Source organism: Pongo abelii, chromosome 9 (genome assembly GCF_028885655.2).
Source record: "Pongo abelii isolate AG06213 chromosome 9, NHGRI_mPonAbe1-v2.0_pri, whole genome shotgun sequence".
NCBI lineage: Eukaryota > Metazoa > Chordata > Mammalia > Primates > Hominidae > Pongo > Pongo abelii.
Window position 1 is genome coordinate 120,148,493 of NC_071994.2, and position 14,163 is coordinate 120,162,655.

Consider the following 14,163-nt stretch of genomic DNA (forward strand, 5'->3'; position numbering starts at 1 on the left):
CACTGCATTAAGGTCAAAATTGTCCATGGTACCTTAAATCCATGCTCTGAAAATTCTTTCCAGGATATTGGCCTTTCTATAGTTGCATTTCTGATCTTTGCTGTCTACTGATTGCCAACTAAAACAATAACACGGGAGTGGAAACTATCTCATGGAGACCATTCTGGGAGTCGACATTTAAAGACAAAAGTTTCCAACTTCCTTAGGTTTAAAAAAAATGTTTCCACAATTTTCAAAACATTCTCATAATGTCTAAGTATTTGAAAGAACTTTTCTTCAGGGAGTAAGCCAGCTACATTTCAGTTTTTTCCTAGGCAATCTATTTTAAATATAGACACCTTGCTACTTAATCTTTGGGGACAAGGACATTAAAATTACTTTCAAGTAGCAATACATTAACCATTTTAAAAACACCATTTTTTTGATAGCTTAATATAATCCATCAGTAAGAAAATTTCATTTCTTTATTTCTAAACATATCTTTCAAAATTCCCTCTTCCTGGTCAAGACATGTGATTGGTTATCTGGTCCTAGAAATTCTCACTTGCTTTCTCTCTTGCATTTGTTGCCGTTTTCTTCCTTTGCATGTTTACTGCCACCATCACCCTCATGCGGGATTTTACCATTCACAGCCTTTAACTGGCCTTCCTAGTACCAGGAGGCCCTTCCCTTCCCTCAGCTTCCAGCTTTTTGCCGTCTCCATACTGAATTGGATTAATTAAGCCTTATATCTTATATTCAAATGATTTCAATCTAATATAAACATCTACCACTCCTGCCTTCTCGGGGAGACTCCTCTCCTTTAGTCTTCCCTTCCACTGAGCTGCTCACCCTTTTTTTTTTTTTTCAAATAGACCTTGTGCATTCTACTGCTGCCCATGCTGCTCCAACTCAGTGCCCACTGGAACCTAAATGAAATCCCACATCCTAACCACGTGCAACTGGCCTTTGCCATCTCTCTCACCCCAACTTCTTCCAATCCCCGTTTTATTCATTACCTCCAGCCATTCTGGACTTTCTTCTACCCCTTTCTTCTATGTTGAATTTATCTCTCTCAGGCCTTTGCATTGTTCTTCTTTCTGCGTGGAACGTTTTGAAGATCCTGGCTAAAAGCAGTACCTCTCGCACAAATCATTCTGCCATGTTACTCGAGTTTATCTTTGTCACAGCCCTATGAGAGCTTACTTGTGTTTACTGTCTATTTATCCCCATTAGAACGTAAGTTCCAAGGGGTTATCTTACTGGCTGCTGTACCCCCGTGCCTAGATCAGTGTCTGCAACTGACAGGTGCCTTATTAACACTTGATGGAATTCTCTCCTCTACACCTAATCATCCAATCACATGACAATGGACACACGACACTGGACACACCTCAAATGCCATGTCCTCAATACAATATTTATGTCCTTATCAGTACTGCCTGAACTTCAGTTCGACAAAGCTGGGGAGCACCTGCTACAGAACAGGCATGTATGAGCCAGCGGGAGTGTGACAATAAACAGGACGTGGTTACAGTCCTTGTGGAACTGACAATCTGGTGGAATCTTACAAACTAAAGTACTTCTATCATCCTCTGAACTCCTATGCTAATTAGACTGTACAATTAATGTGATAATGAGTCATGATGTGCCTTGTAACATCTCTTCTATTGTATCCAACTATAATTTGGTAGCTGTTAAGGATACTATCATCCAGCGATGCCGGCTCCATGCTGAGTGAGCTGTGTTGTGCCTCCCCAGTCCTTCAACTGCTCTTCTGTGGATCCTTACACATCTCAGGCAAGAAAAGTTAAAAGTCGGAGGCCAAGAATCCTATTCTCTTCCCAGCACTGGGGTTCTCTATACCTTGCCTGGGTGCTCTTTACAAGAAATTCAGAGGTTTTGGAGAGTTAAAAGTGCCAGAAGATGAAGAGATTTTACTGTTTTTTAATAAGATATATTTGCATGCCAATAAAATTAGGTGATATATGTAAAAATGCTTTGTGAAGTACATTTTATATATATATGCAAAGCATAATTTTGGTGTTACTAACTTTTCAAAGATCTAATGTTTGCTGCCCAAATAGCCTCAGTTCTTTAGAGCTGGAGTCATGTTTCACACTTCTTTTTTCTCTTCTGTGCAATAGCACAGGAGGCTTCGTTAGCAAATAAGATTCTAGATTACCTCCACAAATTCTTAGTTCTAGACTTGGTAACTGCCTTTAGAAATAAAATTCTTTTTTTTTCTTTCTTCTTCTTAATAAAAAAGAGATGGAATCTCACTATGCTGCCCCAGGTCTCAAAATCCTGGCCTCAAGTGATCTTCCCACTTCGGCTTCCCAAAGTGCTGAGATTACGGGCATGAGCCACCTCTCCCTGTCGTAAAATTCTTTATTCTGAAAATGATCAAGGCTTCTTCTGTATTACTAATGACAGAAACATCTTTTTAAAAATTCTACAGAAGACAGGTTTGCTACTGCCATTAAGAACACGGATTTGTTATTAATAATTCTAAAACCAGAAAGAAGACAAAGTTATTCACCTGGGCTTTATTCTCTCTAGAAATAGAAGTAGAACAAAAATTCATAAATAAGAATTAAGCAAAAAAAAATGATAAACAGTGGAACAATGGTTCAATCTTTTTTTTTTTTTTCAGTAGACAAGGTATCACTATGAGGCTAGACTCAAACTCCTGAGTCCAAGTAAGACTCCTGCCTTAGCCTTGATCTCAACTAGCTGGGACTACAGATGCATGCCACCTTGCTCAGCTGAATCTTATAGTATTTATGACTGAAGACATAACTTATACTATAATTATAACTTATAATATCTATAACTAATAGCTATCTATCCAGGGAACACTTATTCTCTCGAAGAGAACTAGTATGGACAGTTGTGATAGCTAGCTTTTTACAGTATCAAATATCAAATGTAGGCCAGGCACGGTGGCTCATGCCTGTAATTCTAACACTTTGGGAGGCTAAGGAGGGAGGACTAGTTGAGGCCAAGAGTTTGAGACCAGGCTGAGGAACACAGTGACAAAAAATGTTTAAAATTAGCAAGGTGTGGTGGAACATGCCTGTAGTCCCAGCTACTTGGGAGGCTGAGGCAGGAGGATCACTTGAGCCCAGGAGGCTGAGGTTGCAGTGAGCCATGATTATGCCACTGCAGCCTGGTCAACAGAAGGTGACCCAGTTTCTTAAAAAAGAAGGGGGAAGGGGCGGGCATGGTGGCTCACACCTATAATCCTAGCACTTTGGGAGGCCAAGGCAGGAGAATCTCTTGAGGCCAGGAGTTTTGAGACCAGCCTAGGCAACATAGTGAGAGTCTGTCTCTACAAAACAAACAAACAAACAGTATCAAATGTAAATCACCACATTAATACAAAAAGTAAAAATAAATTAATGTAAACACAAATATCCACAGACCAATTTATTCATCTTCTACACGAAACTGGATGCATGATTATTTTCATTAAAATCACTTAAACAATGGCATACAGAAAACATGAATCTTTTATACTTCCTAATCTGAGTTTTATTAGTTCCAAGTTATTTTGGTACTATAACATATATGATTATTTTAAAGATGAGCTGCTTAAGACTAACTTCTTCTTTTTTTTTTGAGATAGAGTCTCGCTCTCTCGCCCAAGTTGGAGTGCAATGGCGCGATCTCAGCTCACTGCAACCTCTGCCTCCTGGGTTCAAGTGATTCTTCTGCCTCAGCCTCATGAGTAGCTGGGATTACAGGCACCCACCATCATGCCCAGCTAATTTGTGAACTTTTGTAGAGACAGGTTTTCACCACGTTGGCCAGGCTGGTCTTAAACTCCTGACCTCAGGTGACCTGCCCGCCTTGGCCTCCCAAAGTGCTGGGATTACAGGCATGCGCCCCAAGACTAACTTCTTAAAATAAAACCAAAAAAACCTTTTTCTCTCTTGCATGTTTCTTTCATATATAGTAGTTTCTTCTTACTGATATTTAAGATACTTTACCAAAAGTGAAGCCATTGAAAAGATCAGGAATCTGAAAGTTACTTTTGGCTTTTAGAATTAAAGTTGATTTCGTTACCTATCTGACCTTATCCTGTCAAAAACATCCAACCTACCTCTCCAAAATTAGTCATGTTCTAGTTGGCTTCAACCAGAGGCATTTCTCCCACTAGTCCATTAAATTCAAAAAAGAACTGGGAGGTGAGAATGATAATTCTATTTAATTTATGTGCAAGAAAGGAGGTTCAGGCAATGACTGAGAAACTGAGTAATGATGGCATATAAGAGAAAGACTGCATGAGCAAAGCTAATGTTAGGTATTGTAGCAGGCCGCAAAACTAGAGGTGCTCATTTATTTTTCTGTTTTGCTCTTAAAACAAATAATAAAAACGTACACTTTGGGTTAATGAACTTAAAAATCTTGCCAAAGTATATGTGTTAACACAGAGAGAGCCCAAGGCTGGCTGCCAGCACCCCAGAGTCTGTAATTACATATCAGCAGGTAGACACTCTCATTGTGACTCCTTGAATTTGTTTTAACTATTAACAACAACAACAACAAAGTCTTTAAAAATCTCCTTACCCAAATATTTCAGTAGAGTTTCCAATTTCAATTATCAATAATCTCTGTTTTTACTCTGAGTTTCTCAATGTAAAAACTAAAGGATATAGAAATTTCCTTAACAGCCGGGCGTGGTGGCTCACGCCTATAATCCCAGCACTTTGGGAGGCTGAGGCGGGTGGATCACGAGGTCAGGAGTTCAAGACTAGCCTGGCCAGCATAGTAAAACTCGTCTCTGCTAAAAATACAAAAAATTAGCAGAACGTGGTGGCGCATGCCTATAATCCCAGCTACACGGGAGGCTGAGGTAGGAGAATCGCTTGAACCTGGGGGAGGCAGAGGTTGCAGTGAGCGGAGATCATGCCACTGCACTCCAGCCTGGGCAACAGTGTGAGACTCCATCTCAAAAAAAAAAAAAAAAGAAAAAAAATTTCTTTAACTAAATCAAAATGATCCTAAATTCAAAATCAAGAACCAAGGGAGCATTAAGAAAATTTTTAACCTTGGGTCAGCGGAGGGAAAATAAAACTAGAGAATATAAATAAGGCCTTCTTTTTGTTTTGTTTTGTTTTGTTTTCTACTGAAACTTACTATTTGCCATTAAGAATTGCAAACTATACTACTAAGAATGAACAACATTGTCTTCATTAAGCCTTTTTCAAAACACACAAGACAAAGCTCCCCTTTGGTCAAGGTGTTCTACACACTCCCACTGCAGCAGGCCCCACAGCTCACAGCACAGTGGTGCACCATGGACTCCGGCGCAGAGCCCAAGGAATGGAGATTACCCCAGTCTTCCCTCCTTCCCCACCCCAACTACACCCAAGGAGAAAGGATACGAGGAAATAAACTATGTCTTCAATGCTTGGTGGGGGCTGGGGGGTGTCCTCTGCTACCCAGGTGGGCTGGTCAGTGCAGAGTGGGTGGTGCGTGTCCAGAAGGCCTTCTTTTAATTCACTACCCTAATCTATAATCCAAAGAGCCTTACAATGACATTTGTGGCATGTTGAATAATGGCCCCCAAATACATCTATATCCCAATCCCCCATACTTGTGAATGTGTTACCATACATGGTAAAAGGGACTTGTATTAACATGATTAAAGGTCTTAAAATGGGGAGATGAGGCCAGACATGGTGGCTCCCAGCACTTTGGGAGGCCAAGGTGGGTGGATCGCTGGAGGCCAGGAGTTCGAGACTAGCATGGCCAACATGGTAAAACCCCGTCTCTACTAAAAATACAAAAGTTAGCTGGGTGTAGAAGCGCGCACCTGTAGTTCCAGATACTCAGAAGGCTGAGGTTGCAGTGAGCTGAGATCACGCCCTCCTGCCTGAGCAACAGAATGAGGCCCTGTCTCGAAAACAAAAACAAAAAAAGGTGGGAGTGGGAGAGAGATGATCCTGGATTATCTGAGACAGCCCAATGTAATGACAAAGGTCCCTGCAAGAGGGAAGCAGGAGGGTCAGAATTAGGAGTAGGAGATGTGACAATGGAAGCCACAGGTTGGAGTGAAGGAAGGAAGGGGCTGAGCTAAAGAATGCAGGTGACCTCTAGAAACTAAAAAAGGCAAGGACACATTTTTCCTTCAGAGCCTCCAGGAGGAACAGCCCTTGCTGCTGTTTTCCCTTTCACCCTGTGAGACCCGACTTGGACTTCTGACCTCCAGAACTACAGGCTAACAAATCTGTGTTTTTCCAAGTCACTAAGTTTGTAGTAACTGTTATAGTAATAATAAGACACTAATCAATCTTTTATTACAGTTTTAAGGGTTGTGAAGTTTAGTAGGTATTATTAGTATTAATTTAATTGAAGCTACAACAAATAATTACAAAAGAAGGTCTGAAATTGCCAGGCTTTTCCACGCCACACACCTTTGTGGGAACTACCAGTATCTAGAGAGCTTTGGAGAAAATAAAACAGACATGAAAGCAAAGGAAAAACATGATTTTATATAAGATAAAGAAAGCCTTTAATTCCTGTGTACTCTGTAATAAGCTAGTGCAGGACTGAAAGAACTTATAAATGATATGAAAGTTCTAAACAAAAGTGTAGCTGTCAGTTTCAGATAGATAAAAAGCTAGGTGATGCTCCAGGATGTAAAAGTGAACAGGCTTATCTACACAAAAGCAACTCTCAGAAGAATTGTGACCCTGCAAAGGTACCCTTAGGTAACTTTGACCTATGATAAAAATCCAAACTCTCAAATCCCACCTCTACTAAGGAAGAAAATCCTTAGAGCTGCTTTATACCTTGCCTTTTTAAGACAATTACATTCTAGCTATATTTCAGTTTTCTATATGAGATGCCCTTCCTTTTATCTGGAGACCGGGGCTACATGATGCCATACCGGAAAGTGTCGGCAAACATAAATGGCTTATTTTCATATTTACAGTTTCTCTATAGATTGCAGTCACTTTATTTTATTAGTAAATAGTGAGTTTGTATTCATTAGGCAAAATGCTGATAGTTTACTAAAATTAAGCACGAACAGATCGAGGCAGTGAAAAGTGCTCTCAAGGCACTGTCAGATAAGCAGACTAGTAAAATTTGAGAAGACAAAAAGCTGGACTGCCTATAAGCCACTCTAAGATCTATTTTTCCTAAATCATCATACAGTTACAGCCTTTAGAATAAGTATGCTCTGTGTCAGCAGTGACATAAATCAACCTTCTCAAGTGAAGGTGAGAGGGTATACAATTTTAGCAGTTTTCCTTTCCACTTTATTACATATTTTATTTCTTATTATGTAAAAAAGGACCTGTTAACCAAAGTAATAGCATTTTAAATATCACCCTTTCCCTTCTTTCTCCCCAGCCTAGTTCCAGCTGATACTACATTAAAAATAAACAGGCCGGGTGTGGTGGCTCACGCCTGTAATCCCAGCACTTTGGGAGACCAAGGCAGGCAGATCACTTGAGGTCAGGAGTTCCAGACCAGCCTGGCCAACATGGCAAAACCCCAACTCTACTAAAAATATAAAAATTAGCCAGGCGTGGTGATGCACACCTGTAATCCCAGCTACTTGGGAGGCTGAGGCAGGAGAATCGCTTGAACCTGGGAGATGGAGGCTGCAGTGAGCCAAGACTGCACCACTGCACTCCAGCCTGGGCGACAATGAGACTCAGTCTCCAAAAAAAAAAAAAAGGTGGGGGAGGGGAAGTACTTTTAAAGTTTATCAATTTTCAGGCTATTTTTTTTTCATCTTAAATTTTCCTTACTTTCACAATAGTTCTTTCTGAAGAGATGGAAACAGATAATCCCTTGCTTACAGAACCCCAAGGAAAAGCTCCTTTGTCCCTATCTGACATCCTCAGTACAGTTCTCACCTGCTATTTTGATATTCAGATTGGCATCCAGAAGTAAATTTTCAGCTTTTAAATCACGATGAACAATGTTCCGACAGTGACAAAAATAGACAGCAGTGACGATCTGTTTGAACTTCCGACGGGCCTCCTTTTCTGCCATTCTACCATGGGCCACCAGGTGGTCTGTGTTGAAGAAGAATACAGTCAGTTTTCATTTTGGACACTTGTGTAATTTCAAAAGGTAGACTTAAAGAGGGCTACAAGGGGCCCTCTCAAATGAGTGAGTTAAAGAGGCAAAATGAGCAACGAGAGAACAACACATTGATAGTCCTGGTTTGCATCCATCAAAATTCATTAATAATAAGTATCCAAACTATTTTAAGTATAAATCCTGTTATACAAAAGTATGCATAAGAACACACTTGTACTTTCATCAGGAAAAGAGAGTTCCGAGGGTTATAAGGTGTTTTTCAAGGGTCACAGAACTCAGTACCTTTCTTTTCATATCCTCACTGCAGAAGATTGCACAGACATGAGCAAACACACACATGAAGATAAGTATCAGAAATATTTCCTGTGTTAAAGAGGAGGTAAAAAAGCAAGGCCCCAATATTCAATCATTTAAGGAAAGGGTGGACAGAAATTAGTCACTGCTAAGGGGAGAAAACTGCTCGACAGAGCACTCTGTTTAGGTTACTATCTTTTCTGCTTTCTCGAAGGTCTTCGATTTGACATAAAAACACACTTACTCAGTAACTGTTCTCTGGAGTGCATAGCGATACACCTACATCTTTATATATGCATTTATGGGGCTCACCAAATGGTTCTTTAAAAATGTTAATTTTTACAGATAACATCAATCAAAAACCAAGTGAAGTTTCTACCAACTTAAATCATTTCATTGGCCATGTTGTTAACTAAGGTATATCAAAAGAATTTACATGTGATAAAATCTATAATACTATAAGGCAGGCTATCCTCAATATTCAAAAATGATTTGATGGATTAGCAGGTTCTTTAAGAACTTTCCAATAATAGCAGTAGGTTTATACCAAACCAACGACATACATATCTTTGACTCAGTTCTTTATCAAACCAACAACACATATAGGTCATGACAGCTAGTGGGATTAGAAATGTCAGCTATGATACAGTTGTTCTGTTAGAAATGTCTAATACTGTCCTTTAATCAACTGATCTAGCTGCGAAAAGGACATATTTGCCATCCTAAGCATCCTGAGATAGTAGGAAAGTGAAAAATGAGGGAATATAGATAAATATATTGTGATTTATCAACAGTTTTGGTAGAATACACAATTGTTTTGGTGACATCTCACTCACTCACAGGACCAGTCAGGTGTATCTTTCCTTCACCACAAAGAGGAAGTTCAGTGTAGCACATATTTACTAGCAATAACTGCCAAGACTGAGCGCTTGTGGCAAGAAATGGCAGGGGAGAAGGTTGAAAAAAGGGAGTTAGATGCCAGCCCATCTACACAGCAGATTGTAAAGTAATTCAAACTGCATTCTGACAACAAGGAATATAACATTCTGGAATGCAAATACTATAGTCACTTTAAGAACATATCTTATATGTAGATAATATAAATCATTAAGAAAGATCCTCAAAGGAATTATTGTAATTTTTGTTCACCACACACAAGGCTTTTGAAGCATCTCCCTCAAAAATACAAGTCATTGTTACAGCCAAGATTACTGATTTAATAGAAGAAAAAGGAGAAAATAAGAAGTCTTCCACTTAGCAGTTAAAAGGACTAGAATCAAGCTTTCCCTGGGAGGTCAGAGGTGGGGATAAGTAAGCTCCCACTTGGGTGTGTTTAGGCTTCCGGTGCGGTCTGCTATGAACTTTAAACAACACGAAGTCCAAACTAGGGAGAGTAACTTAACAGAAGCTGTAAAAGAAGTGGCCATCCATCAGAGGTAGAACGCTATGTTTTAAGAGGCCATTTTCTAACAGTACCTGCTCCTTTGACCCCCTATTTCTCTTAACCCAAGGCCTAATTATTCTAATAATATGTTTTAGTTGCTAAACCTTGTCTAATTAAAGAGCTTTGAAGAGACAGCTATTCTTGAGAAACATAAAAATAAACCCTCATGAAGGTTTACCATCAGAAGCTCATTTGGCCAAGCTACCCATTAATTAAAATGCCCAAGAGACATTTGTCTGGCAGTAAATACTAATTACCAGAACACATCAAAGTGCTTCTTAAATGCCGCAGAATGATTAATTTCACAATTTCCAAAATAAGTGATTTTCTTTTATTAAGAAACTCTTTATAAATTTCTAAGTACCTTGTTTTCCTAAAGTGATTGGAAAGTTCTCAAAACTGTTATACAGGCCAGAAGCTGCTGGAATGCAGCCTAGTTCTGTTTTATCTCCACAGTGACACATCAGTTGTCCCTGGACAAATCATTTACCCTGCCAATACCCCCGCCTCTTGATCTTCTAAATATAAGTAAACTCTGTTGCATGCTATACCCAAAGAAAGAACAGAATATTTGGGAATAAACGCGTACTCTGATTAAGAGTATCATACGTCAAAACTTTCACTTTCAAAGATGCTGCAAAAGACATTTTTGAAAAGGTCCACCGAATACTATATACGGGATACTTAAACATCTAGTTAATAGAGCACACAGTCCTTCAGGATTCTGTAGAGCTTACATGTGATTTTCTATACATCGATTGTCACTGTTAATGGCTCTGGTTAAAAGGTGTCTGCAACAGCGCACTGGGTAATACAGCTTAAACTATAATACTTTCCCCAAAGTTACCTTCAGTACCCCTATAGTTATAGATACAAAGAAGATAAACAAATCACTTTTTTCCCCCGGACTCTAAATACATTTACAGAACAAATCACTTTTTTTTTTTAAAGTGTTCACATTAGATATTTGCTTCTAGCCATTGTGCTTGGGGTTCAAGTTTTCTTCTCTTTGGGAGCACTGTGCTCTTCACATGCAAGCTCCTTCCAGTGGCTCAATAGCATTCAGACCTCAGCCTCTGCCCTGATTTTTGCCCATCTTACCCCCCAACCCCTACTCCCATTGGTTTGCTTTCACTGTAAACCTATGAGGTCTAGTGGGTGTGCCAGGAAGCCAGCAGCCTGCAGTGGTTTTCAGTCCCTGCTGAAAATCGCCTTTCAGCTGCCTGCCGACAAATAGCTGCTTTATATTCGTATATGCTCTAGAGGCAGGCAGCAAACATTCTTCAAGTTCAAATGTGATATTTAACTTTCAGTGAAGAAATCCAGAGCTGTAGCCCAGCCTGGACTTAACACATAGTCACAGCATTTTAACAAATACTGCAGTACTTTCAGAAGGCAAATGAAACCAAATGGCTCCTGAATCCACTCAATATGCAAAGTAAAATATACGTTGAACCTTGTCAGGATAAACTCCAATTGCAAGGAACTCCACAGTTGTTCTCCTTCTTCCAGGCAATTCAGTGAACTACCTCTCCTAAATACCGAGCCACAAATACTACCCATATCCTCATCCCAATCATCCACACTGCAGCCATGCCCCCAGCTAGAGTCCTGCCCCCTCCCCACCCCCACCAATCTAAACAAACCTCAAGTAGACACCTGCTGCATAAAGTCAAGTCCATCAACACTAAGCTTTTTGCACCATCAATCAACTACTTATCTATTTAGTTGTCATTATAGGTCTGGGACAAATTTAAAGTTTTCTTTGACCACAACTTCACACCAAACATGTACCCAGACAGGGATGAGGTGACTCTCAGTTAAAAGGAAAAAAAATGGTTCTCCCGTTTCAAGTGCTTTTCAAAAGTAAAAAGTAAAAGAAAGTAAAAAAAAAGTAAAAAGTGCTTTTAAATTCTCTTTCTCACTTTCCCATGACCATGACTTGGCATTGGTCTTCTTTAATCTTTTTGGTCTGCCCTTCCTTACAAAATGAAAAGAAGTAAGTGATACTAAGAGATTTACATACCCAATGAAGAGTAATATTGTTAGAAGTACAGGAAATCGATTTTGAATTTTCTAAAGTATTAGAGCACCAGCACGTAAGTTTGCTTCAGAATTCACTGTTTATAATTTTGTCCCAATCTTACTCAGGAAGAAAATATCTTGTGGTACATTTAGGTTCTGACCTTTCAAAGAGCAAAAATACACAGAAGCCAGTCTTAGCTTCCCTAGGCCAGCTTCAATGGAGTGTCAGAGGTATGCCACTAATGGGATAGTGGTGCGGAGCCAACATTTCTTAAAATAAGTCACTTTTCCACTCTAAACAGACAGTGTCTCCATTTGTCTGCTAAGTCTACAACTCACAGCTGATGCAAAACACTAGCTGAAAATGAACATACCCTGACAGCAGGACAAGAAATAGGCAGAAATATCACATTTCAGTGAAGAATGAACCCAGCCTAGAAAGGGGAAAAGGCAGTATGCGTGCTCATCTTCATCTTAGGTGACTACCTGAAAAAACTTCTGCCAATTCCAAACTAACCACAGCTAGTAGTTCTTTGCTTTGCCACTCAGTTCTATCATTTCTTCTTCCCACACCCATGGAAACGACTTCCTGTTTATCAAACAAACGCTTCTTTCCAAAAAAGCAGGGCGAGGCCAAGATAACTCAGCTCCCCCTAAGCAGGTTAATAAGAGTGCACTCACTTTAATATCCTATTGTCCTCTAACTCCCAGGCGCGGCTGCCACTGACTAGAGGAAGAGGGTTTGTCATTTTGTCTTCCTTGCCAAGAATTCAACTACCTCTTACCGGGCTTCTTGACTTGTTGCTGCTTCTTGTTACTATCTCTTTTCTTTGCTCCTCCATTGACCAGGCCAAAAACGTTTATGGCATCTTTCATTCTTCTCTTTCTCTCACACCCTGCATCCTATCCATCAGCAAATTCTATTAACTCTACATTCAAATCATATTCAGAATCCAACTATTTCTCACCCCTGTCTTCACTCCACTCTAGTGCCACCAGCCTCATTTAACAGCAACTACCTCACTCCTAGATTTCTGCAATAACCTCCTAGGATTACTCCTCAAAAGAGCAGCCAAGGTAGTAATCTTTTTTTAAAAACTTTTTATTTTGAGATAATTATAGATTCACAGGAAGTTGCAAAGACAGTGCAGAGAGGTCCCGTGTACCTTTCGCCCAGTGTCCGCCAATGGTTAAATCTTATATAATTATAGAACGATATCAAAACCCAGAATTTGACATGGGTACAATGTGTATGTATAGTTCTATGTCACTTTATCACATGTGTAGATTTGTGGAACAACAACTGCAATTACTACAATAGCAATTACAATTATTCAGACTCAGTCATTACTGAGTACTCTCACATATATGCCTGCATGTGTAAACGGATCTTGCCTTTTCCCCTGATCAATTTTTTGTATCAAAAAAAGATACAAAAATATTTCACCACCACAAAGATCTCCGTTGCACTACCCCTATACAGTCACGCTTGTTCCTCTATGCCCCACCATCCCTAACTCCTAGAAACCACTAATCTGTTTCCCATTTATGTAATTTCATCATTTTAATAACACTATATAAACAGAATCATACAGTCGGTGACCTTTTGAGATTGGCTCTTTTATTTTCTTGTTTTTTTTTGTTTGTTTTTTGAGACAGAGTCTCAAGCTGGACTTCAGTGTCTCAAGCTGGACTGCAGTGGCAAGATCACGGCTCACTGCAGCCTTGACCTCCTCCCACCTCAGCAGCTAGGACTACAAGCATCTGCCACCATGCCTAGCTAATTATTTAGAGATGGGGTTTCACCAAGTTGACCAAGCTGGTTTCAAACTCACGGGCTCAAGTGATATTCCTGCCCAGGCCTTCCAAAGTGTTGGGATTACAGGCATAAACTGCCATGACTGGCCTCATATTTTTAGTCACCATAATGTCCTTAAGATCCATCCAAGTTGATGTGTCTATTAACCATTTGCTCCTTTTTTTTTTTTTTTTTTTTTTTGAGGCAGAGTCTCACTCTGTTGCCCAGTATGGAGTGCAGTGGCGCCATCTTGGCTCACTGCAACCTCCACCTCCCAGGTTCAAGTGATTCTTCTGCCTCAGCCTCCCAAGTAGCTGGGACTACATGCGTGCGCCATCACACCCGGCTAATTTTTGAATTTTTAGTAGAGATGGGGTTTCACCATATTGGCCAGGCTGGTCTCGAACTCCTGACCTCGTGCTCCACCCGCCTCGGCCTCCCAAAGTGTTGGGATTACAGGCGTGAGCCACTGCACCTGGCCCCATTTGCTCCTTTTTACTGCTGAGTAGTACAGCATGGAATAGATGTACAAGAGTTTCCTTATCCATTCACC

At 40.0% G+C, this 14,163-nt stretch overlaps 1 protein-coding gene across 8 annotated transcripts in view; it reads right to left on the reverse strand.

Annotated features, from left to right (window-relative positions):
* SIK3 (SIK family kinase 3) overlaps nucleotides 1–14,163 on the reverse strand; it is a 254,200-nt gene that overhangs the window by 74,386 nt on the left and 165,651 nt on the right. For all 8 annotated transcript variants that reach the window (XM_054525136.2, XM_054525133.2, XM_002822519.4 and 5 more), the window contains exon 4: nucleotides 7,860–8,021. In XM_054525136.2, the coding sequence (XP_054381111.1) occupies nucleotides 7,860–8,021 (162 nt within the window). The remainder of the gene's footprint in view (nucleotides 1–7,859; nucleotides 8,022–14,163) is intronic.